This window comes from Lepisma saccharinum, chromosome 14 (assembly GCF_977018435.1).
Source record: "Lepisma saccharinum chromosome 14, izLepSacc3.1, whole genome shotgun sequence".
Taxonomy (NCBI): domain Eukaryota; kingdom Metazoa; phylum Arthropoda; class Insecta; order Zygentoma; family Lepismatidae; genus Lepisma; species Lepisma saccharinum.
The window spans coordinates 16,662,273-16,686,332 of NC_139242.1; the positions used below are offsets into that span (position 1 = coordinate 16,662,273).

Genomic DNA, 24,060 nt, shown 5'->3' on the forward strand with positions numbered 1-24,060 from the left:
CGGATCCGAAAATCCGGATCCGAGAGTTTCGTATCTCAATCCCATTATAATATTATCACACCTTATAAGGTATTATGATCTTCGATTACAAAGAAATTTTTCATTAATTAGTCCTACAAGATTTTTTTTCAAGTGTTGTTCCTAAAATACTTTGTTACGCATCGGCTAACACACTCGTGCACAAAACTAATCTTACTTGTTTAACATAAAATGTCAGAAGTGATTTTGTAAATGCCATTGAAACGAATATGTATTCATTTGAATGTAATGGATATGGAAACACACATAAATGTGAGACATTCCATTCCAGGATGAAACCTTTAACACATTTAACAAGATAGAAATGTTATACAAAAATTACACAATTGTTCTACAGCTACAGTTTTAAAAATTAAAATAAAACATTATAATATATGCAGTGTTATATAATTACAAAGTGTAAGACTAACATGGGAGGTTATCTAAGTGTTCCCTTCCGATTTCCATGAAACTTGGTAGGTGTATAGTGGGGCCCAATGGAAGAAATACGTGTCTTTTTGTTTCAGCTAAAAAACGGTTTTAGGGGGCAAAACCCCCTCAAATGTCAAGAGGAGGACAAATTGAAGTGGGGATCTGACTCCTGTGTCCCCCTCCGATTTCCATGAAACTTGGCAGGTTTATAAAGGGGCCCAAAGGATGAAATACGTGTTTTTTGTTTCACCTAAAAAACGGTTTTAGGGGGCAAACCCCCTCTCAAATGTCAAATTGTGGACAAATTGAAGTGGGCATTTGACCCCTGTGTCCCCCTCCGATTTTGGCAGGTGTATAGAGGGGCCCTATGCCATATTTACGGGGTTTCGGGGTCAGATCCTCACTTCAATTTCTCCTCATCTTGACATTAGAAGGGGGGGTTGCCCCCTAAAACAGTTTTTTAGCTGATACATTGGATTTGGATTGATTTGGTGTTTTAAGTTCACTTTATGCACATGGAAATCGGAGGGGGACACTTAGATAATCTCCCTTGTAAGTGTATTAATTACAAATCGCGCACGCGCACACACACACTATAGGCCTATATACAAGGGTTGTTCAAGGTTGACCAAGACTTTCGTGAGTAAAATATTAATGAATCAATGTAGCGCTGCATTACTTCGGCAGGACAGATCATAATTCCTTGCGAGTAACCATGATCCTTTGCGACGCATTTGAAGCATGCGCAGTAGTGTAAACAAAGATGGCGGCAAGTTGTGTATCTCTTGCTGTGGAACAGCGGCGTATAATGAAATTTCTCGTGAAGGAGAAGGTGAAACCTGCTGCAATTTGGCGTAGACTACAAGCACAGTATGGTGAACAAACACTGTCAAGGGCAAGAGTGTACGAATGGTGTCAACAGTTCAGTGAAGGGCGGGAGTCTGCCGTCTGCCAGTAAGACTTTGGGAACTGTCTTCTGGGACATGAAAGGTGTTTTCCATGTGGATTTTTTGGAGAAGGGTGGCACAATTAATGCCCAGTATTACTCAACACTGCTTCACGGTACTGTACGTGGGGCCGTTTGGAAGAAAAGACCTGGAATGTTGTCGAAACATGTCATTCTTCTCCATGACAATGCCAGGCCACATACGGCCCATTTGAGTCAAACAACACTGGCCAACTTGCACTGGGAGGTTTTACCACACAGTCCTTACAGTCCAGATTTATCCCCCAGTGATTTCCACTGGTTTGGGGCTCTTAAAGAGCATTTGGGCGGGACGCAATTCCAGACAGATAAGGAACTCAAGAACGCTGTCCTGCATTGGTTACGACACCAACCTACTTATTTGTACGCCAAAGGCATCAAGGAACTTCCACAACGATGGCGACGGTGTCTGGATGTTCAGGGGGAATACTTTGAAAAACTGACATAGTTTGGTGCTTCTATGTATGTATATTTCCTGTCTAGAAATAAAAGTCTTGGTCAACCTTGAACGACCCTTGTATATTAGGTGACTTATTAGATGTATTCCCTCTGAAAGGGGTTAAAGTAGAGGCAATTTGCAATAATTTTGACTATATGATACCCTGTCCGAAAATTTCTATTTTTTAAAAAAGAATAACAATTTTCCACATAAAAAGAAGAATTGAGAAAAACTGCTCATTGCATGGCACATATTTCAGCATTTTCTGATAGCTTACAAATAAGTGGTTCGTTGAAAAAAAAACTTTCTCCCAAATAACAATCACATGTAAGTAACGGGTGAGTCTAAACTTACAAGTGGTGATAAAAAAAATACACACTTAGTTTACTAGGAAATGTATTATTAACAAAAATGGTATGACACGAAGCGTACAAATTACTTATATTACTTCCTTGAGTCATCAGCTATCCAACAAGATACAAATGTTGCTAACATTCACATTTGTGTACAAGAAGTAAAGTCATTTCTCATGAAATTCTAGCCTGATTTTTATATATCAAATCACCCCCTTTCCTTTGAAATTTTTGCGTTGAATTCAATATGGCGGTCAACAATATGCCGGACTTGCGCTTGACACACACGGCTAGGGATCTCCCTGTGCCTAACCTATTTCTTTCATGACCAATTATACCCAGGATAACTCCCTTACATTTTGTAGGGGGGTGTTAAGGGAAATTTGACTCGTCATAGTTCATGTAATGAGGGTTTTATCAGTCATATAGTTACACATATTATTTTGTATCTTCTGATCCCATTGCAGTCCCAGAATCATATTTTGATATGTTTTAGAGTATGGCATGAGGGACCAAATATATTTTTTTCATGATTTTTGATGATGACATGTTTTGAGATATTCAAGGTCAAAGGCCAAGATCACGTGACAAAATTATATTTTTATCCACAGGTAGGCTTGTTATATATCAATGGAAAGCATGTTCAATTCCCTGTACAATAAGCTTTATTTGAGCTTCCTAGGCGAAATAGGGGCGGAGTTACAGCACATTTAGTACAGATAAACGGGCTCAAAAAGAGCAATTTTTGCGAACTTTGACCTTGAATAATTTAACAATTACAAGACAAACGAAACTAAAAATTTCCATAGTTACTAAGTTCCATGCATAGTTTCAACTCCCCAAATTTCATGAAAATCGGAGATGGTCAGGTTGAGGGCTGTGTTGATTTCGGCATGGAATGACTCCTATGCAACTTAATTTGCAAGATATCGAGTCCTAGGTTTGCTTTGCATGTTTGAGCCAAAACGAACATAACAGATGTTAGTATTGAAATGTGAACCATTTCAAATGCAACATATTTTAGATGCCAATGTCAAAGATAATAGTGGACAACTTGTCCATCATTAATTTTATTCCTTTTTGTTAGAATTCTTGTTTTAAATCTACTTTATGCACAGAGAGGCTAATCAAAACTGGACCTACAGTTTAAAGTGGAATCTGAATCACTGTGCAATGTGCCTCCAAAGATATCAAACCAGGGACCCCTTGATTACAAAGCGACGATGTTACCACTAGCTATTCCTTTTTGTTCTACATCCTGCATTGTTTTAAGAAATTCTTGAGTTTAACTCAACATTGTGCACAGATAGGCTAATCAGGATTGGGCCTACAGTTTTAAGTGGGATCTGAACTACTAAGTGCCTCCACCGGGTATCAAACCCAGGATCCCTTGATTATAACTCAAATTCTCTTCGTTTGAAACAAATATGCCCTCTGTTTATTGATTTTTTTTTCAATTCCCGATCATCACATTGTAGAAAACAGTGAATGAACTTATGCACAATTCGTCTCCTATTAGTACTTGTGCCAGTGAGTGTACAATACATTTTCTACTCAACAAAGAAATTCATTCATAAGTTTTCTCATACACTGAAACAACTAAAATATGCTTGTTATAAAGTGGAAACTTTTACATTCTTGCATTAATTTTATAGGGATTTTAGACACATGAAATCTACTCTTCGATACTAATAGGTTGTGCCAGGAAATTGGAACACACTGAGACTGTGACAGCTAGTGAGCGTGATTTTACCAGAATGTGTGGTGGAAGAGGATCCCACCAAACCATATGAAAGAAATAGAATATTAAGTTTTCCTAAGCCTCTACAAATTTTTATTAAAACTTACACGACCAACATCAGAATGTAGATAGGGTTAAGAAGGATTCAATTATCTTAACTTATTTTTGCAATGAACCATTTTAAATTATGTGAATAATGCTGGTTCTCCCAGTTAAATTTATTACTTGTCATATCAGCATTTGATTGATTGATTTGGTTTATTTTACTTCACATTTCTGTCACTTGGTAAATTTCGAAGATGAGGATGAGTGATCATATGATGAAATTGATGAAGGATTGCTACCCATGCCCAGGCTGTAATTCGAACCTAGGACCAGTGGTATTGTAGTGTGCTGTGCTAAGTACCCTGCCATGAAGGCCTGCAGCAATTCTTTTATTGTATGACAACCACACATTTAAATGCAGTTGCATCATGATAAGTAATTCATTACTTATCATGAAAATCATGAGGGGAGCTGAGTAAAATATTGTTACATTACTTATCATGAAAATCATGAGGGGAGCTGAGTAAAATATTGTTATCTTTTGTATTTTCTTATTCTATGTCTCATTTGCATGTTGTGAAGATGAATCTTGATTAGATTTTATGACCCTCCCCCCCTTTCCCCCAAAGCCTATAGAAGTTGCACTCAGAATTTTCAACACAAAGGTTGTGAATCAAGCCTTCAAAGTGCACTCCCACTGAGGTGATAAATGTCAAAATGGATTGTGACTTGAACAGTATATGTAGAAGTACTTTGGAAATGGATTTTTTAAACATTTTTTAAGATTCAAGGATATGTACTGAGCATTTGAGCTCTAACATTTGGGGAAATCCTGCAATTGTATACATTTTCTTGCGTTCATTCTGTGTGCTCACTAATAATATGTACTGTACGTACATGCAATGTACTATTTTATAAAAGTTTCACACATTTATTAATGGTCTTAATCTTTCAGGTATGTACAATTACACCTACATTTGATCCCATCTTGAACGACATGTGGTTTGTAAGATATCAAGTTCTTTGCAAATTCATCAATGCTGCACGAACAGTAATAATTCGTCGTCGACTGCTGAGGAGGTTCAAGCTAATCATGTAAGTCTCTACTTAATATTTTAAAATATCTCTCTGAATTGTCACAGTACAGTAAATGTCATATTTATTTGATGCATTTGGATGCAGTGCTGTGCAAATTTTAAGGCTTTTTTGAGTTCCGATATCTTTTCTGTTGTTGACAATCATCTTACTAAAATTCTTAGTTTCACAACACTGATTACACAGTGCAACAAATTTGAACTTTGTGTCTTGCCGCGTGATGAAAGAAGGTGTTCTTTACTAAATCAAATACGCTGATTACGAAAATGAAATCAGAAATGTTCCATCACGTACCAATTTTTCTGGAAAAGATATGTTACATGTACTACTTAGCCTATATTTCATATACTCCCTCTGTCTCATAATTATAGTCCGGTATGCCAAAATGGTAGTACAGGAATGACAGACGAAGAGGCAGATGGAAAGCCCAATTTGTACTGATCCTTGAGTAGTAAAGTTGTATGACTCATTTCCTTGTTTCATGTTCTTCTTCTGTATACACCAATGTCACAGTTTGAATATCGGGCAATTATTACGAGACAACAAACAAAGGTGTGCCGTACAATAATTATGGGACAGAGGGAGTAGTAAGCAATATATCGTAATTCATGAAAAATAAAGTAGCAACTTTCGCCACACTTGGAAACGACTCCATTACAGTACAGGAAGAACCTGTAGCTGGATAAAATACAGATCATGGAACAAAATTAATTGTTTGTATTACAAAACATAAAAAAGGTACGAGAAAGATGCAAAAAGCTTGAAATGTATTTATAAGTTAGACACATGTCCTGGAAACTTTCTGTTTGTGGGTGGATGGTGAAACTTCTTGTAGGAGCGTCCAGCAGTAATCTGCCAAAAGGTTTGGTGACCATCTTCCCTTATATCGTCTTTCCATGGCTGCGATATCTTGGTGAAATCGCTCACCATGTTCGTGACTCACATCTCCGAGATTAGGTGGGAAAAAATCCAAATGAGAATGCAGGAAATGTATTTTCAAAGACATGTTGCACCCCATAGCCTTGTAACAGTCCAGCATGTGTTCCGTCAGTTCCCTCTAATTGTCAGACCTGACGTTACCAAAGAAATTGTTGCATACATCTTTGAAGGCAAGCCAAGCTGCCTTCTCAGTATATGTCAGCAACTCTTCAAAGGTTATGTCATTCATCAAGTCACGAATCTGAGGACCAATGAAAATACCTTCTTTAATTTTTGCAGTACCAATCGCAGGAAATTTGGACAGTAAAAATTTAAAACCCCGCCATCTTTGTCCATTGCTTTCACAAAATTCTTCATGAAGCCCAATTTCAGATGGAGCGGTGGTAACAGCACACTGTCTTTGTCAACAACGGGTTCATGCCAATTCGGCCTGGGACAATGGCTGTGGTCGGGCCTGTGATGTAGATGGCGTGTAATCAAGATCTTCGTGATCTATTGGTTGGTCACTACCATCGTCTGTTTCATCTTCCAGTGTCCATTCCGTTGGTGTTTTGGAACTGGGAGAGAATCGGAATGCGGAACTGGCCGCATTGCAGTTTCAAAATTTGGATATGAAACTGTGTGTTTTGATATACTTGAGATTCCAGTTAGTTTCATTAAACAATAGTAGCAATCTGTTATGTGGTCTCTAGGTTCCCTCCACAACTGTGGTATGGCAAATGGCATAGATGGGTGGGTTCCATGCAACCAGCCTCTTAAATAGCGGGAGCAACGTGAGAAAGAGTTCTGTGGTGCCCAACACTTATCTTCATCTACCTTTGATTCAAAATACAACTCGTACGCCTTTTGAAGAGCGGGGAAATGGGATGTCTTTGGGACTTTGTTGTAAACTCACCACACACATAACAGAAAAGGTTTGGTAAATTAACACACTTCCTAGCCATCGCTGAACACAAGAAACACGAAAAACACGCACAAACAGTATTCTTCACGTTAGGGGTTTTGCATGACACACACTGCAGAAACAGACACTGCGTGATCCCACTAGTAACTGACTGATGCAAATAACTGCAACTCCATTATACCTTACTATATCTCAACCAATAGGCTATCTAACCCTTCTCTCTCTCCATCCCCTCCCCCTATGCACTGTTGAGCCCTAGTAACAAGCCGTGCTGATAAGTGCCACGACAACAATAACATGCAGTCGTGCGCTGACAAAATTGTGTTTCCAGAGAAAAGTTTAGGTGATAGCGAAAAACGGTTTTCACTATCGTCATCAGGGCACTGAACTCCATAGGAATCACATGTTTTTGTTCTGCGGCAATTTTCATTGTCACATAGTGTTATCTATCATGTTCCAAAATAATTTCTGAGCTTAATATGAAATTGAACTTTCAATTTAATGTAATAGAAGCACGTTCAGCATCTAATTCCCCATGTATTTAAATGGGAGAACAATTGCCGATCAAATAGCATAGGGACACAACAGTGGTGCTGCCACCTACAATAGTTTGCTTTGACCAGGCCCATTGACCCCCTTGCCCCCCCCCCCCCCCCCACCTTTCGGACATCCATGATTGCATCGTACACACTCTCTCCACTTACTTGAGGTTGACACTTCTTGGTCAAGCTGTAGTTAAGAATACCATTGACTTAAGAAATATGAACAAGGGGGATGCTTTAAATTGATACTAATCCATGCCAGGTCCAATGTAAAAAATACATCCTGCACTCACAGTTTTGCCTGGAGGTATATCACACTCCTGTGGGCAGCCTTTATGTTGACTGGAAGAGCAGTTTGTCCCTAGCGTCCTTTAGCTTGCAACACATTATTGGACAAAAAATGATAAACATGTTAATGATATTCCACTTTTCATTAACAGCATTCATCACAATCTTAAAATCTGACAATATATGAATATACAAACCCACAAACTGAGTTTCAAGATATTATTATTTTCTACATGATTATAAATATTTTACTTAAGTCTTGGTGACAACTCTTTGATTACTACACATGGGCAGGTCATTAAAAAGTAAGTTAAAAAATAGTTTTAAACAGCAGTAGCTGTAGACTCTAAAGATACATTCTACTCTCAGATTAAGTATTCATATTATTTAATGACCATTGGTGTTCTTCCTTCATAATGTAGGAAAGCATTTAAAGAAGGGAAGTTTGATGAACCTCCTGTGGAAGAAGAAGAAATTAAGTGAGAAAAAAAAAGTAAGCGGATAATGCAGAAAATTACAAGGGTGAAAATAAGTGAAAATGTTTAGCTGGAAACAAAAAGCACAGCTAGGTATTTGGTTGAATAAATCATATTTCGAGTATTTCATAAATTTTTATCTTTAAAAATAACTTTTTAATTGTAGTCTTAATTGTAACCACCATGTAAGTTCACCAGCGCTCGAAGTGGAGGTATCTCCCCAGAAGAATTATGCAAAGCAGCCCACTCCCCAAAGCTGTCATATTGTCCCCATGTTGACATAGGACATCCCACAGTGAACAATTTTCACTTGGAGCACAAAAGATAACAATTAATGTAGGACAAGATTAATCTGTCTCAATATTTGTTATAGATATTTGGGTTGTTACACACTTTTATGATTCACCTGTAGCCATAGTGTTCATGAGACAACATAATTTGAAATTACTTGTGCATGTACAGAAGACATTTTTGGAAGGAAATTTATCTTCATCATAATTTTTTTTATTTAGATACTCAGGGAATTAATTTTTATCACTACAATCAATGAAATATATAAATTTATAAGATTTTTATTTTATATAAAAGATGTACAAATTAAAATACAAGCTAGAACGATGTTCGATGTGTTCTTCATTATCATACATTTGTTCATTTATCATTTATCAACATACCTGGAAAGATAAACATTTAATATCAGACAATGCACCAGGAAATTCTACAACATTTAATATATATACAGGGTGTCCCAAAAAGGACTTTACAACTTTGTAAATGTATAAAAATTTATTTGGAAAAGTTACAGAACTCGTGGTGGTGTCATTTTGTAAGGAAATACATCAAGCGGCTCCCATTGGTAATATGGCAGACATCCCATCTGAAGTCAAAGTTTTCTCAACACACACCAAAGGGTTGTATGTGGAATGTCGGTCTCATGAGAAAACGAGATTCATGTCAGGTTGACTTGTGTAGGAATACCAACAAAGCTTTCCCTCACTTGCTCAACAATAGCATTGGAAACTTGCGGACATCCTGGGAATTTGTTATGTCAAACAGAACAACCAGTCCCAACAAAACTCTGATGGCACGAATAAATGGTAGGCCTACTGGGAGGATCTTTCCCACAGTGGGTATGGAAATTCCATGCACAGTTATCGCAGACTTCCTTTCTTCAAATCAATGCACACAGCAAGCTTGCTCTTGACCTGTGAAAGCAACCATTTATAATGAAACTGCTGTTGACACTTGCGGTGATGGAATTCAGTATTATTCCACAACCTTAGTCAAACTTGATGTATTTCCTTACAAAATGACACCACAACAACTCCTGTAAGTTTTCAGAATAAATTTTTATCGAGTTTCAAAGTTGTAAAGTCGTTTTTGGACCACCCTATATGTGCACTTCAATCATGATATTTAAGTTAAAGTGTGTTAATCAAGACACAATAATGAAAGAAAACTAAGTTAGGAAATGGAGTAATTTCCAAAGGGAACCACTGGAATTAGGCAAATATGAGAAAATCCATGGTCATGTGTGAGAATCTAATTCTAATATGTTATATGCACAGCCCATATATTTTTGGGAGTGCTAGATTTAAAAAATGCTGTTACTGTCAACTACCTATCTCATTTTTAGATATGTTCTTATGATTAGAGGCATTGGCAAACATCCTCATGAAAAACTGGCACTAGATAACAAAAATCAAATATTAAAATACCATACCATCATCGACTTTCATTTTCTTTCTAAATATTACAAATAATTATTATGACGTATTAATATAAGGAGATAATATTTACAAAACACTCAATTTTTTTAACAACCATTGTACTGATTAAATAACATTTGTGTATTAAGTACAGAAGTGCAAGTATTACACAGTTGCTCGGTGATGGATTGCATGATAAAATAGGATGATGATGATGATAATTTGTACCTGCATATGTTTGTGTTAATATACACACAGCCACAATTGTCTCCATTTACTCCTGTGATTTTTATGAAAATTAGCTGTAGTCAAAATAAGTATTTCTGGGCATCTGTCACAAATAAGAATTTTGGCTTCCCAATAATTTATAACTATATTTTAAAGCTAGTTTCTTACCAGCCACACACGCAGTTAAGAAGCAAGCAGCACACCCTGATATGAAGGCACGGAAGGCGACTTCCGCTATGTCAGACCTCCTTGTAGGTGACATTGCAGACAATGCAGCAATCATGATTCCAATTGATCCGGGATTCGAAAAGCCACATAAGGCATATGTTGCAATCGCTTTTGATCTATCCTGAAGTGGAAAGTTAATACACATAAATAAAAAATACACAAAATAGCACTAATGAAAAATTAAAATCTTGCATGCAAAAAAAAAAGTTGAACTAACATGCAACGCAAAATAGAAAGTACTCATGAAAAATTTGAAAATGTGGTGACAGATGAATGCAATGATTGTAGCATGTATGTACATGCACGGGGTCTGATTTAACGCTAGGCCCAATAGACATAAATTCAATCAATTCATCAGCCATGGTGGTCTAGTCGGTAGACATCTGACTGCCATGTGCGGGACCCAGGTTCGATTCCCAGGGAGGGTGATCTAAGGTCGGAATTTTTCTGGCCTTGTACCTGCATCGAGTGGCTCTGTGGCTCATCCAGCCTTAAGTAAGTGGGTACCTGAGGGCAACCCTGGGGGGAGGGGGTAAAGGCAGCTGGAGCATGGTGCTGATCACATCACCTTAAACATCGAATTTCTCAGTATATTTCATCAAGTTATTACACAAGATGTTTAATGGAAGTAAAATTAATTACCACTTTACACCATTTAAATTATATATGTATTTGTAGGATTTTGGGTGAGGCTTCAGCCCCCTGAGCCCTCCGCCTGGCTACATGTCTGGTGTGAAATCAAATATCAAAATAAGAAATCAAATATTTTGTACGACTGTATTTTCCGTAAACAAGACATTCAACAATTGTCTATTTGGTGCAGCTTAGAGGAATTGAAAGTACTTTTATTGTTAAGTTTTTTAGAACAATTTTAACTTTATTCAACTGTGTGACAGTGACGAGAGTATTGAGTGTCAGTGAAATGGTGAAGCCAAGTGGGTCATTCTAAAAAATAAAGGAGGTAGAAACCTTGTCCAGCAGTCACACAAAATGTTTCAAATAAATTTACAATATTATTTTAATAGGAGTTAATTTAGCCATTAGTTTTGAGATTCATCAGCTTAATTTCTTCCAGAAATAATTTTTCCTGTTTTCAGAATTTTACACAGAATATGTCAATTTTTCACTCTGTGGACTGTCCGCAATCAAAAATTATGGATGTAGATTATTTTGATAGTTTTTTCTTTAGACAATTTAAGATTTAATATATTGCAATTAACTAATTAATCACCTTAGAATCTCCTATGAACATCAAAAAATAATATTATGGAAATCTTAGTTGAGTAAAATATCAAAATGTAATGTTCCAGGGAAAACTGTCCACTCTGTGGATACTGGTTAAAAGTTCCTATAAAAATCCACAAAGTGCAAGACTGTTCACTCCCACATCAGGAAATTGTATGGAATGGAAGCCATTGTGATTTCAAGGGACAGTTAAAGATACTTGTCTTGTCCTTTCTGTGAGATATTTGGAATTAAGTTCTGATATCAGAACTTTGTAGAGATCATTTGTAAGGTAAGAAATTTTGCCAATCATTTATGATTATGAATTTTGTGATAAACATTATGTGCAGAACTCACCTGAAAATGTATGTTTGCTTAACTTGTATTTCCATGGAGTAATACAATAAAAAGAAAAACAAATGTCCCCTCCATGGACAGAGATGCTCACGGAGATGAAAAAGAAATAAAGTTGTCTACTTTTCACCAAGGAAAATATTATGTACAGAAAATGTTTGGTTGCTTAAAAGGGGAAAAAAATGCAGATAACATTCCAAGGACTTTAAAATCTACTTTATGGAAATGAAAGCTCCCAATTATGCCCATTCCGTGGACTAGAAAAAATTGCAATTTTATTTTTCAAATGAACTAGGAGCAAATGATCTTGGTCAAGCTTAGCATTTGAATAGTTTCTTGAAGTACAGAATATATCATTATATTTACAAATTTTCAACAATTTTAATTTTTTGTTAAAACATCTCCTTATTTGTATCCCTTTTTTTGAGAATGACCCAGGCACAAGTGACAACAAGCTATGGAATGAGGTAAGCTGTTTCAATGAAGATTTCATCAAAACTGATGGTAAGATTATTTGCTGTACTTTACCTTCAGAAAAAGGAAATGGAAGAGGACTCTAGTTTATTTTTGCACTTCATTAAAAATATTATTTTAAATTAAAGCACAATAAACACTATTTATATATAAAAAGGGATACATTAAATTTCTTCCATTTTTTACTTTACTAGGGGAAAGTGGGGGAATAAGAAACAGGGGTAATAGAAACTTATTTTTTATTTTCATTATTTGTGAAAGTAAAAATTTGAAAAAAAAATCACAAGCTAGCCTCATTCATTGTCTATCACTGTAAAAAAATCAAGAAGATTGTGGTTATGTTTAAGATTATTCCATCATTTGTTTATGCTTGTGTGAAACTTTTCCATCAGAAAGTAGCGTTTTCACACTAATATTATTTTCTATAGTAAATCCAGATTATACATTCTTGATAATTTTTATGTGATTCTGTGGACAAAAGATAGGACTTTCTGGTCTTATTTTCTTCATTTTCTGTCACAAAAATAGAGAGTGATTATTGTCATGTATCTTATTACCCCAAATATGAAAAGCAAATGGGGTAGTAAGATACAGATGTTTATTACCCCTTGCTTTGGGCAATAATCAATAACACTTTGATTTCTCATCATGGCAATCAGAAGTCATCTCATGAAGATCAAAAAGATAGTGAAACAGATACTATTATGCAAGAACGATACTATGCCATTTACTATGGCATCAGCTGGTATGTGGGACGAGTTACTAAAGTTCAAGAAGACAGCTGCATAATCAAGTTCCTCAAATAATATTTGGGTACTTTTAGTTGGCCTTCTTATGACGACATACAAAGTGTACATAAATAAATTATCTTGTGTGGCCCTATATCTTGAAACGGAAATGGACCATTTACTTCAAGCCGCTCAGACCTAGTTACAATCAAACCACTATCTGCAGAGAAGAAAAATGACATTATAAAGTAACAAATATGATTTTCTTTGTTAATTTACCATAAAAACTATTAGAAATAAGCATTTGAAGATGTCAGTTGCTTTTGCTTTGAAAATATAGAGCTGTATCAAAACTTTTGCCATTACATTTATTTTGTAGCATTTTCATTCCTTTGTAGTAAAAAAATATTTAAAAAAATATGCACCAAAATTATATGGGTAAATAAGATACACATGTTGAGTGTATCTTTTTGCTCCAGCCAGTTTAATAGATAGAATGCATTAAAATACACAGCTTGCTTCTTATTACCCAAGGTGAAAAGAATTGGCAATTATTTTATAATTTTTGTGTGCTCGTTTTATTGCACAATTGAGCTCATTATTTTTTTCTGGGTTCATTGGGTTACCAACTATGCAAGAAAAAATTATCAATGCTAGAAATTTAAAATTGTTGGCTATGTTAATTTTTTTATGTTTCTTATTACCCCATGTGTTTCTTATTTCCCCACTCTCCCCTACATGATGAGAATCCTGAGAAATGTTTTATCCTAAAATGATTTAACACATTGGGGTCTCACGACGGGCATAGCCCACAGTGCACTTAATTCACAAAGTCAATGTGGATGAACGACGGACATAAGCAGTCCTGCGGTATGCAATCGCTTTCCGATTGAACGACGGGCTATGCTCGTACTTCGTCTCATGCGCGTGTTCATTCAAGCCCCTCTGTTGAAATTCCGACCGCAAGGTGACTCATGTGCTGTTTTTATCTCGCACCTATGACTGTTTGTTGTCGAGTTGATGTACTGTGAATTGTTTAGAATGGCGTCGTTAGATCCGGACTGCATAGCGGAAATTCTGCATGAGAATTCCATATCAGAGTTTGAAGTTAGCGACGATTTTGATGATGCAGATGAATTTGAAGATTTGGAATGTAGGTTATATTCGTAATAATTATTGTCGACAATATAAACAGTGTTGTAAACTCTAGTATTTTATGAATGAAGTGAGAAGAGGTAATTTTTTTGGATCTATTCATCTTGCCTCTTGCTTGATTCTCCTACATGCACTGATGTATTTTTAGTTTTTCCATTTATTATTTTGTATAGTGTATGTCAAATGAAAATTTATTTTATTTATTTAGTTTATTTATTTGTTTGTTTAATTTTTACAGATGACGCAGAACCAACTGATACATTGTCTGGTCCTGTCCTGCAGCCACTTTTTCATACAAAAGATAATTACTTGTAATTTGTAATTATTTTTTGTTATGTGCACATAAGAAGTATTCTTATGCAAGATTCAAAAGATGTATTGATAGTTTATGTAGTTAATTATTGAAATTTCCAGATTACGAACTTAAAATATCTCTATATTAACATTTGTTACAATGTTGTACTTTTTTTTCTTCACAAAACATTGCTGAGAAAAATATTAAAAAATGTCTGAAAATGAAAAGAAAATTTAACAAATTTTTGTTCATTGAAAAGAGGACGTTTTGTAGATTTAAGAAATATGTGGTAAATAAAAACAAATTAAAAATATTTTTTCTATAATTTTTTGAAAAACTACCAAAAACCGCAGACCAGAGGTAAAAATGCCGTATTATGAGTCCAGATCCGAATGTGTTAAGGACAGTATATTTTGGACAGATTCAACCTGTAGTTACATATGGTATTTCTTTCTGGGGCAGTTCACCCAAAATGCAGAAAATTTTTATTTGGCAAAAACGGATATTGAAAATTATGAAAAATGTATCCCTCTCAAGCCCAACAAAACAAATTTTCAATGAATTTAAAATATTACCTCTTACATGTTTATACATATTAGAAACATTGTACTTTATTCATAGAAATTCTGAAATCTTCTCAAAAAATCTAGACATACACATATACATGACTCCCTCCACCTTTCTACTGTCCGCACATCCAAAACACATAATGGATTTCAAGGTGTAAAACTTTATAAGAAACTGCCAGAGGAATTAAAAAATCATAATCCAACTAAATTTAAAATGACAGTAAAGAGCTTGCTAATGAAGTATTTGTTTTACAGAACAGAGGAGTACTTAGATCATATTTTTCATTAACAGACATAACCTTCAATTTTTATTCTCATTAATAGACATAACCTTTGATTTTTCTTCTATTTTTAATGTTATGTTATTTTATACCCTTTTATACTTTTTAATATGCTTAAGAATGTGTTAATTCCTTTGTACTCAAAATTATACATGTAATTGACCTATCCCATATCATAGTGCTATTTGTACCCATATGATCAAGTGGATGGAAATAAATCTAATCTAATGTATCACTTTTTATATATGAATGGTATATACACTGTGATTTTATTTAATATAATATTTATGGTGAAGTGCAAAAATAAACTATAGTCCTTTTTCATTTCCTTTTTTTTGGCCATAATTTCACCTTTTTTTGTCTTTTTTATAGTAAAGTTTCTCACTTTAAAATCCAGTCTCTAATCATTACTTACTTAAGTCATTCCTTTAGGAGGGGTACATGCCCCTCTCACTAAATCCACCAATGTATCAATGCACCTTAACTATATGTGATGCAATAACAATAGTTGCTCTTTGTAACATGAAAAGTAAGCTAGAGATAAGTTTTCGCAAGAATAATATAGTTAACATGATAACACAAACAGGGTTTACTTACAGATATTGCGTTCTGCTTTATATATTTTCCCAGTTCATCATAGGCAACGAATTCATTTATAATTGTTTTCACTCCCACCAGCCACGCCACCTTGTCACATTCATCCCATGAGACTCCCATCAACCATGTTAAAGGAATGAAGACCCAGGATATAATTCTCTGTTGAAGAAAAATAAAAGCATTCACACTCAAACTAGGAGCCGAACACAAAGATACAAAATAACTTTATAGAATCTTGAATATACTGGGTGATTTTTTTAACCTGAATCATTTGAATGTCTTGAAAAAATATCATCCTACAAAAAAAATGTTCCAAATAAAAAGTTGATAGTTTGGAGGGAAAAGTTTAGTGGTGCAACAGAAGAACACCCCCTCCCCCTCTTGTAGGTGGGGTGGGGGGCAACTTTGAAATTTCAAATAGAAACCCCTATTTTTTTATTACAGATTCGGATTTTACGGGAAAAAATACATAAGTTTTGTCTGAAACATTTTTTTCGATTCGTGATAGATGGTGCTAGAATCGACAAATTTTCATTTCTTGAATGTTTACACTTTAAAACCAATGTATTTCATTTTGCAATTCATCTAAATTCAAAAAATAAAAACATTTTTGTTCCAGAACTTGAAATTGTTGTAAAACAAATAAATTTATTTTGAAAATTCAAAATTACTCGACAATTCTTAGCTCTAGATATCTCGATGGCTAGTAAACTACATTCACTTCTCAATTACATTAAGTGTTCAAAATGTTGACCTTCAATACATTTATTGATCCGAGCTTCGAATGAATGTACACAACTGAAAAGTACCTCTGGTTCAATAATGGCACAAGCGTTTTGGATTCGCTCTATCATATTTTCACGAGTAGTTGGCAATTCTCGATACACTTTATCTTTTAGGTAGCCCCACAAAAAGAAATCTGGTGAAGTAAGATCTGGTGATCTGGCAGGCCAATTTACAGGACCAGCTCTGCCGATCCATCGGCCATTGAAGTCACGGTCGAGTACTTCACGTGCTGCTCTCGAATAGTGCGCTGGACATCCATCCTGCTGAAACCACATGTTCTGTCTCAGTTCCAGGTTAAGATCTTCAAGTAATATTGGCAGTTCATTTTGAAGAATGTCGCGGTACTGTTGACCATTCAAATTTCCATCAATGAAGTAGGGTCCGATGAGTTTGTCATCAATAATTCCACACCACACGTTTATAGTCCATGGAAGCTGATGCTCAACTTGGCGCAGCCAGTGCGGATTTTCGACACTCCAGTAATGCATATTATGCCGATTGACCATTCCGTGGTTTGTAAAAGATGACTCATCAGAGAACAATACCAGACGAAAGAAATTTGGGTGTATTTGTATTTGTTCACGTGCCCACTGACAAAACGTCACTCGATTTTGAAAATCATCGCCATGAAGATCTTGATGCAATGACACATGATATGGATGATATTTATGACGCTGTAAAATCTTCAAAACACTGCTCTGGGACAATCCAGAACTTCGAGCTACTTCTCGCGAGCTGACATGAGGATCATGGGCCACAGCAGCTAACACATTAATTTCATTTTCTTCTCCAGTAACTGTTCTTCGACGGGTCCTTTGTTTAGGTTTAACACTTTCTTCAGTAGTAAATTGATTGACTGTACATTGAAACGAAGCGAAAGAACGCACCCTGTCTGGAAAACTCTGAGCATAAACAACGACAGCTTGATGGAGATTCCTGCCAGATTCTCCATACACGAGAACCATTTCAATTTTCTCTTCTACAGTTAATACATCCATTGATATTAAAAAGTATCAACAGCTTAGTCAAATTAATCGCTCGGAGCATTGTTGTGATCTAAAAAACAATGATAAACAAACAATGATTTCACAGGAAAAGTCTAAAAAGGAACTGTTTCTTGACATTGTTTTATTTTTTAATTTTTTTTTCTGTTGTAGCTTTGTTAAGCATCTTTGACACAACAATAAAAAAATTAAACAAATATCGAATCTAACTTTTAAATGTTGTAAATAGGTGAATTACCAGCTTAATGAAATCTCAAAAGATTTGTCAAGAATTAGTACAAAGTTCATGCACGAGAATATTTTATTTTTTGAATTTAGATGAATTGCAAAATGAAATATATTGGTTTTAAAGTGTAAACATTCAAGAAATGAAAATTTGTCGATTCTAGCACCATCTATCACGAATCGAAAAAAATGTTTCAGACAAAACTTATGTATTTTTCCCCGTAAAATCCGAATCTGTAATAAAAAATAGGGGTTTCTGTTTGAAATTTCAAAGTTGACCCCCGCCCCACCTACAAGAGGGGGAGGGGGTGTTCTTCTGTTGCACCACTAAACTTCCCCCTCCAAACTATCAACTTTTTATTTGGAACATTTTTTTTGTAGGATGATATTTTTTCAAGATATTCAAATGATTCAGGTTAAAAAAATCACCCAGTATGTGTACAGTAACGCAGTTGGATCTTTGATCTTCAAGGGGAGAGGAGGTGTAAAGCGTCGAACCTCCGCACACGTGCACTCTAATTTACACACATTCCTATGGATACGTATGAAGTTGTGTGTATGAGTTTATGCATTACCTTGTACTACCAATAAAGAAAGTAATATCCTTAAAATTGTATGGCGATTTTAAAGATAGTTCTTATTAGGTTTTAAAAATATGTACAATTTCAGGACAGATAAATTTCTGGGCCAGATTCTGTCACTTTTCATCCAACTTAAATCATTACAAATCGTTCAAAATGGCAGATCGTGGTTGGAGCATGTTTCTTCTCTCTGCTAACAGTGTGATTTTTCTGATAGTGCTTTGTTACATTTGTGCGTTTCAACGTTCAGATCAGTTTTCTGGTTTATCCTTGTTGAGAAGTGACTGTCTGATGAATGGAATCTTGGAAATCAGACCTTTCTATTTCCTGCAGCTGGATGTGTTCCTGGACTTTCCACAGCCATGTCGCAGTCACCGACCCAAGGGGAGCAACCACGAGGTAAGCCTATCATCACCTGCCACTTTCAACTGCTCTGCCTCGTGCTCATGTGTAGTGACATCCATTCACCAGAGCCCTGGTCCCTCAAAACAAAACAAAACTGTTTTTTCTGTGTACTGTTTTTTTCTGTGTACTAGCAGAATTTACAAAGCATCTAAAGCAAACTTTCTGAGTGTGCTATCAACTTAACTGAGTTAACTCAATATTGAGTGTGCTATCAACTTAACTGAGTTAATTCAATATGACTGTTTAGTTTATACTGAGACCTGGCTAAATGATTCTGTAACTGATGCTGAATTACCATTTACCAAGCATTTTAACATCTTTAGAAATGACCATCTAAATCAATGTGTTGATGGCGTTATAATTTGTTTAACACGAAATAGAACAGTAAAGTTTGCGGGGATCTTAGTCAGGCTTGTGAAATTATTTGGGTGAAACTTAATACTGTAAATGGCAAAAAACTTCTTCTGTCTCCTATTATCGTCCGCACAAAAACTCTCCCCTACGTATCCTTTAAGCTTGCAGGGATTTGGTGTTGGCAGCTATGAAGTGTGGAAATGTCGTTTTGTGTGGTGACTTCAGTCTCTCCACTGACTGAGAAAATCCAACCACTGGATGTGTAAATTGTTCAAACGACCAGTGGTTTATAGACACTTTCATACATGGTATGGGTTGAAGCAGCATAAAATGCACAAAACAAGCAGAGAAAGCTCTTTGGATTATGTGCTGGCAACACTGTGTGAACTAGAGACAGCACCTCCAATGAATTTGCTACCGTCTGACAATGCCTCTCTCAATGTCGCTGTTCGCCTCCCCTTCACTGAGAAGGTGAAAACTCCCCACCCCAGAATGGACCATGCTGCCTGTGGCAAAATGCCCCATGAAATGACATCCGCCAAGCTCTAGATGCCTACCACTGGTTTCTGCTGGAACAGGAAGAGGTCAACGACACAATGGAGATGTTTGTGGAAGCTCTGCATGCTGCAATAAATGACTTTGTTCCCACCAAGAAAGCATGCTCTGTGAAATACCCAATTTGTTTTGATAGTGAACTTATTCTTATTTTGAAAAATAAAAAAAAAACAGGCTTGGAACTTTTGGAAACAGTACCCCAATGAATATACTTATAAAATATTGTGTGATATTCAGAGGCACTCAAAATATTTATTCAAAAATATGTATATTGATTATGTAAATAACTTAACAGCAGAGTGTACGACTGATCTAAACAAGTTCTTTTCACTAGTAAATTCAAGAAAGTAGAACCCTCGTGTGCCGATGGAAATTGTGTACAATTCTACCACCACCATAGAAGATGAGAGAGTACAACTTTTCAATGTGTTTTTCATAAAAAATTCTCTTCGGAGACAGTCTGTCAGCTCACACACACAATATTCGAATCTCCTGAAGAAGTAAAATCTCTCCCCACCTTTTTGCCATTGCACCGGTCCTTAGTCCTAGATGGAATTGAATGCCCAGAAATGCTCCCCTTTCACCATTTCCCTAAAAAGGAACAAACTCAATTTTCCTTATTCTCTTGAAAACAATCCCATCAAATAAGTTTTCTCACAAAAAGATCTTGGAGTTATCATTGATGAAAAACTAGACTTAATAAGCACATTAGAAACAGTACTAAAAGAGCAATGTGTCTTCTCGGCCTTCTGTACAGATTCACTGAAATCAAACACCAATCATCCATCAGCATATTTTACAAATCTCTTATTCCTATTCTTGAATACTGCTCTCCTATCTGGACCATGGGTTCAAAAACTAATCTCTCCTGGATTGATTCTGTTCTCAACTTTTTCCTTGCCATTGCTCGCCATAGAATACCTTCTCTGAGGTACCTTCATAAAACACATATTATGTCTGTCTTGAATATTCAAGCACCACACACACCCACACATCGTGAATTAATAGACATGAAATTCTTGCATAAAAACATGAACGGCAAAATTAAATCTGAATTTCTGCTCAACAAATTTAATCTACGAGTCCCCACATGGCCAACCCGCAACATAAAGCTCTTTCACAGTCCCACTTCTACAGCGGTCTCTTTTCTACTCTTTTCTACAAGCTTCCTTGCTTGTATATAACCTACCTTCAAATGTTGACATATTTTTACCAGAGCACAATTTCAGAAAATTGTTAACAATGAATGTGTAATCTTAAATTTTTTCTGTGCCATCTTGTACTCTATTGTTTTGTTATTATTGCTGTTTATCTCCTGTAACTGTTTCTGTTAAATTTTAAGAAGCCATAATTCAAACCTGATACTGCATGTTAACTTTTAAGCCATTATTCAAACGAACTAAACTGGAAATAAGAAGTTTTATTTCTCTCCTCTTCTAGGCTACAGGACAATCTAAACGTAAAAAAAAAAATTCTTCACAGAATATATCACATTATGAAAAATTTACATGAACATATTTGGGTATGAGAATCTTTTGAATCAAAACATTTTAACACTTCCCCTTACTCAAATATGTATACTTTACATACATGTGACTATAATTATTTCATACCTAACTGTGATACATAATTGTCATGCACAATTTTTGATACAGGTTTTGTTAACAAATCTGCTATCTTATCATTTGTTGGTTGATAAACCAAATGAAAATCTCCTTGTTGAACAGCATCCCTAATATAATGATGTCGTACATCAATGTGCTTTGTACGCCTATGGTGCTGAGAATTTTCAACAATTTTATGAGCACTTAAATTATCATTAAAAATTGTAATTGTCACCTTAATATCAATTATCTCTGATAACAAATTTTTCATGAATTGTGCCTCTTTGGCAGCATCACCCAAACTATAATACTCTGCCTCAGTACTTGAGTATGCAACTGTTCGTTGCTTCCTTGATTCCCAATTTACAATTGAGCCTCCAAATTTTACAACTAAACCACTGTATGACTTACGATCTACCAAATCATTAGCCCAGTCAGCATCTGTGTACACTTTTACTTCATTTCCACCTTTTTGAAATTTAAGTTTATAATCTAGTGTACCTGCCAAATATCTTAAGACTCTATTTGCTGCAACCCAATGTCTTACATCATAACAATTATTGAATTGACTGAGTTTACTACAAGCAAAAGCAATATCTGGTCGCGTACAAACTGCTAGATACATGAGACTACCTACCAATTGCTGATAGGGAAATTTGGTTTCACATTTCTCAGCTTTTTCTAATTTTACATTTAGCTCCATGGGAGTTGAAACAGTTTTGCAATTATTCATACCAAAACGTGTAAGTAACTGTTTAGTATACTGCTTTTGAGATAAAGTTAGAGTATTCAATTTCTTATTCCTGTCAACCTCCATTCCTAGACAATGTCTTACTGGTCCCAATAATTTTAACATCAAAATGTTCTTTCAGTACATGGATCAACAATTGTTTTTCACATGCATCTTCACTAAATACAAAAATATCATCAACATACAATGCTACAATCATCTTTTTACCCTTTATACATTTTGTATAAACACAAGGTTCACATTTTGATTGATCATATTTCATTTTGATTAATACATCATGTATTTTCTGATTCCAAGCTCTACTTGCTTGTTTTAGACCATACAAACTCTTTTTGAGTAGACACACTTTATTATCAACCTGATAACCTTGTGGTTGTTCCATATAAATTGTCTCATTTAAATCACCATTCAGGAATGCAGTACTTATATCAATATGATCTATGTCCATATTGTATTCCACACCAATAGCAAACAAAAGTCTGAGAGTAGAGTGTCTTACAACAGGTGCAAACGTCTCTTCATAATCGATACCGTATCGTTGCGTAAAGCCCCGTGCTACTAATCTAGCTTTGTATCTATCTACATCCCCATTTACATCTTGTTTTACTTTATATACCCATTTACATTTAACTACACTCTGCTCTTTTGGACGATCTACTAATTCCCAAACTTCATTCTTCAAGAGTGATTTATATTCATCATCCATCGCTCTCTTCCATTTGGAATTTTCTTTGCATGTTGTGGCATCTTCAAAACTTACAGGTTCCTCAAAACTCATAAAGGATGTGTCGGATAAATCATAATCACCCATCCAAATTGGTAATTGCTTATTTCTAACAGGTCTACCATTTTCTTGTTCTACATTTTGAGAAAAATCACTACCTACATTAGAACATTCAGCAGTTTCTGAATTTGTTACTTCTGATAATTCGCCGACATTACTATCAACACAAGTGTCACTTGACTTTTCTTCAGATTTCTGTCTAGCACCTACAATATTTTGACTGTCATTGTTTTTAACTTGTGATCCACTAAATGGTTATCTGTACAGTCAGAGGTAAAATTACATCAGAAGACATGTCAGTGTTGACATCTGTCTTATCGACACATGACCCTGCAACATTTTCCAGGAATATAACACTTCTTGCTTTAATAACCTTACCAGAATTAGAAGCTAATCTATAACCTTTTGTAAACTCACAGTAACCTACCATAATGTATGGTTTCGACTTACTATCCATCTTTTTTCGTTTATAGTCTGGTGTCAAAACATATGCTGTACAACCAAATACACGAAGATGACTTAGATTAACTCTACGTCCTGTCCACATTTCCTCTGGAGTAGCATCTTTAATTGCAACTGTAGGACAAACATTCTTCAGGTATACACCTGTTGAAATTGCTTCAGCCCAATATCTCTTACTGAGATTAGCATCATGAAGCATGGTTCTAGCTTTTTCTACAACTGTTCTGTTTAGTCTCTCGGCAACTCCATTTTGTTGCGGAGTATATGGAACACTTGTCTCATGGATTATACCATGTTCACTGAGAAATGCAGAAAATTTCTTGTTACAGTATTCTGTACCATTATCTGATCTAAGTTTCTTAATTTTTAAATTACACTGATTTTCTACAAAAGCTTTGAACTCTACAAATTTTTCAAATACTTCATGCTTAAATTTAAGAAAATATACAA

At 35.4% G+C, this 24,060-nt stretch overlaps 2 protein-coding genes across 5 annotated transcripts in view; one reads left to right on the forward strand and one right to left on the reverse strand.

Moving 5' to 3' along the window:
• Nucleotides 1–8,732, forward strand: part of LOC145998303 (cilia- and flagella-associated protein 221-like) — a 113,760-nt gene extending 105,028 nt beyond the window's left edge. Inside the window, exons 9-10 of the mRNA XM_083134706.1 lie at nt 4,969–5,108; nt 8,204–8,732. Coding sequence (XP_082990832.1) covers nt 4,969–5,108; nt 8,204–8,264 — 201 coding nt within the window. The 3' untranslated portion in view covers nt 8,265–8,732. The remainder of the gene's footprint in view (nt 1–4,968; nt 5,109–8,203) is intronic.
• Nucleotides 8,733–8,819: 87 nt separating this feature from the next.
• The window catches only part of LOC145998703 (putative transporter YutK), a 176,988-nt gene continuing 161,747 nt past the window's right edge, over nt 8,820–24,060 (reverse strand). For all 4 annotated transcript variants that reach the window (XM_083135187.1, XM_083135189.1, XM_083135188.1 and 1 more), the window contains 3 exons: nt 16,100–16,258; nt 10,363–10,543; nt 8,820–8,931 (listed from right to left, as the gene is read on the reverse strand). In XM_083135187.1, the coding sequence (XP_082991313.1) occupies nt 8,909–8,931; nt 10,363–10,543; nt 16,100–16,258 (363 nt within the window). In that variant the 3' untranslated portion in view covers nt 8,820–8,908. The remainder of the gene's footprint in view (nt 8,932–10,362; nt 10,544–16,099; nt 16,259–24,060) is intronic.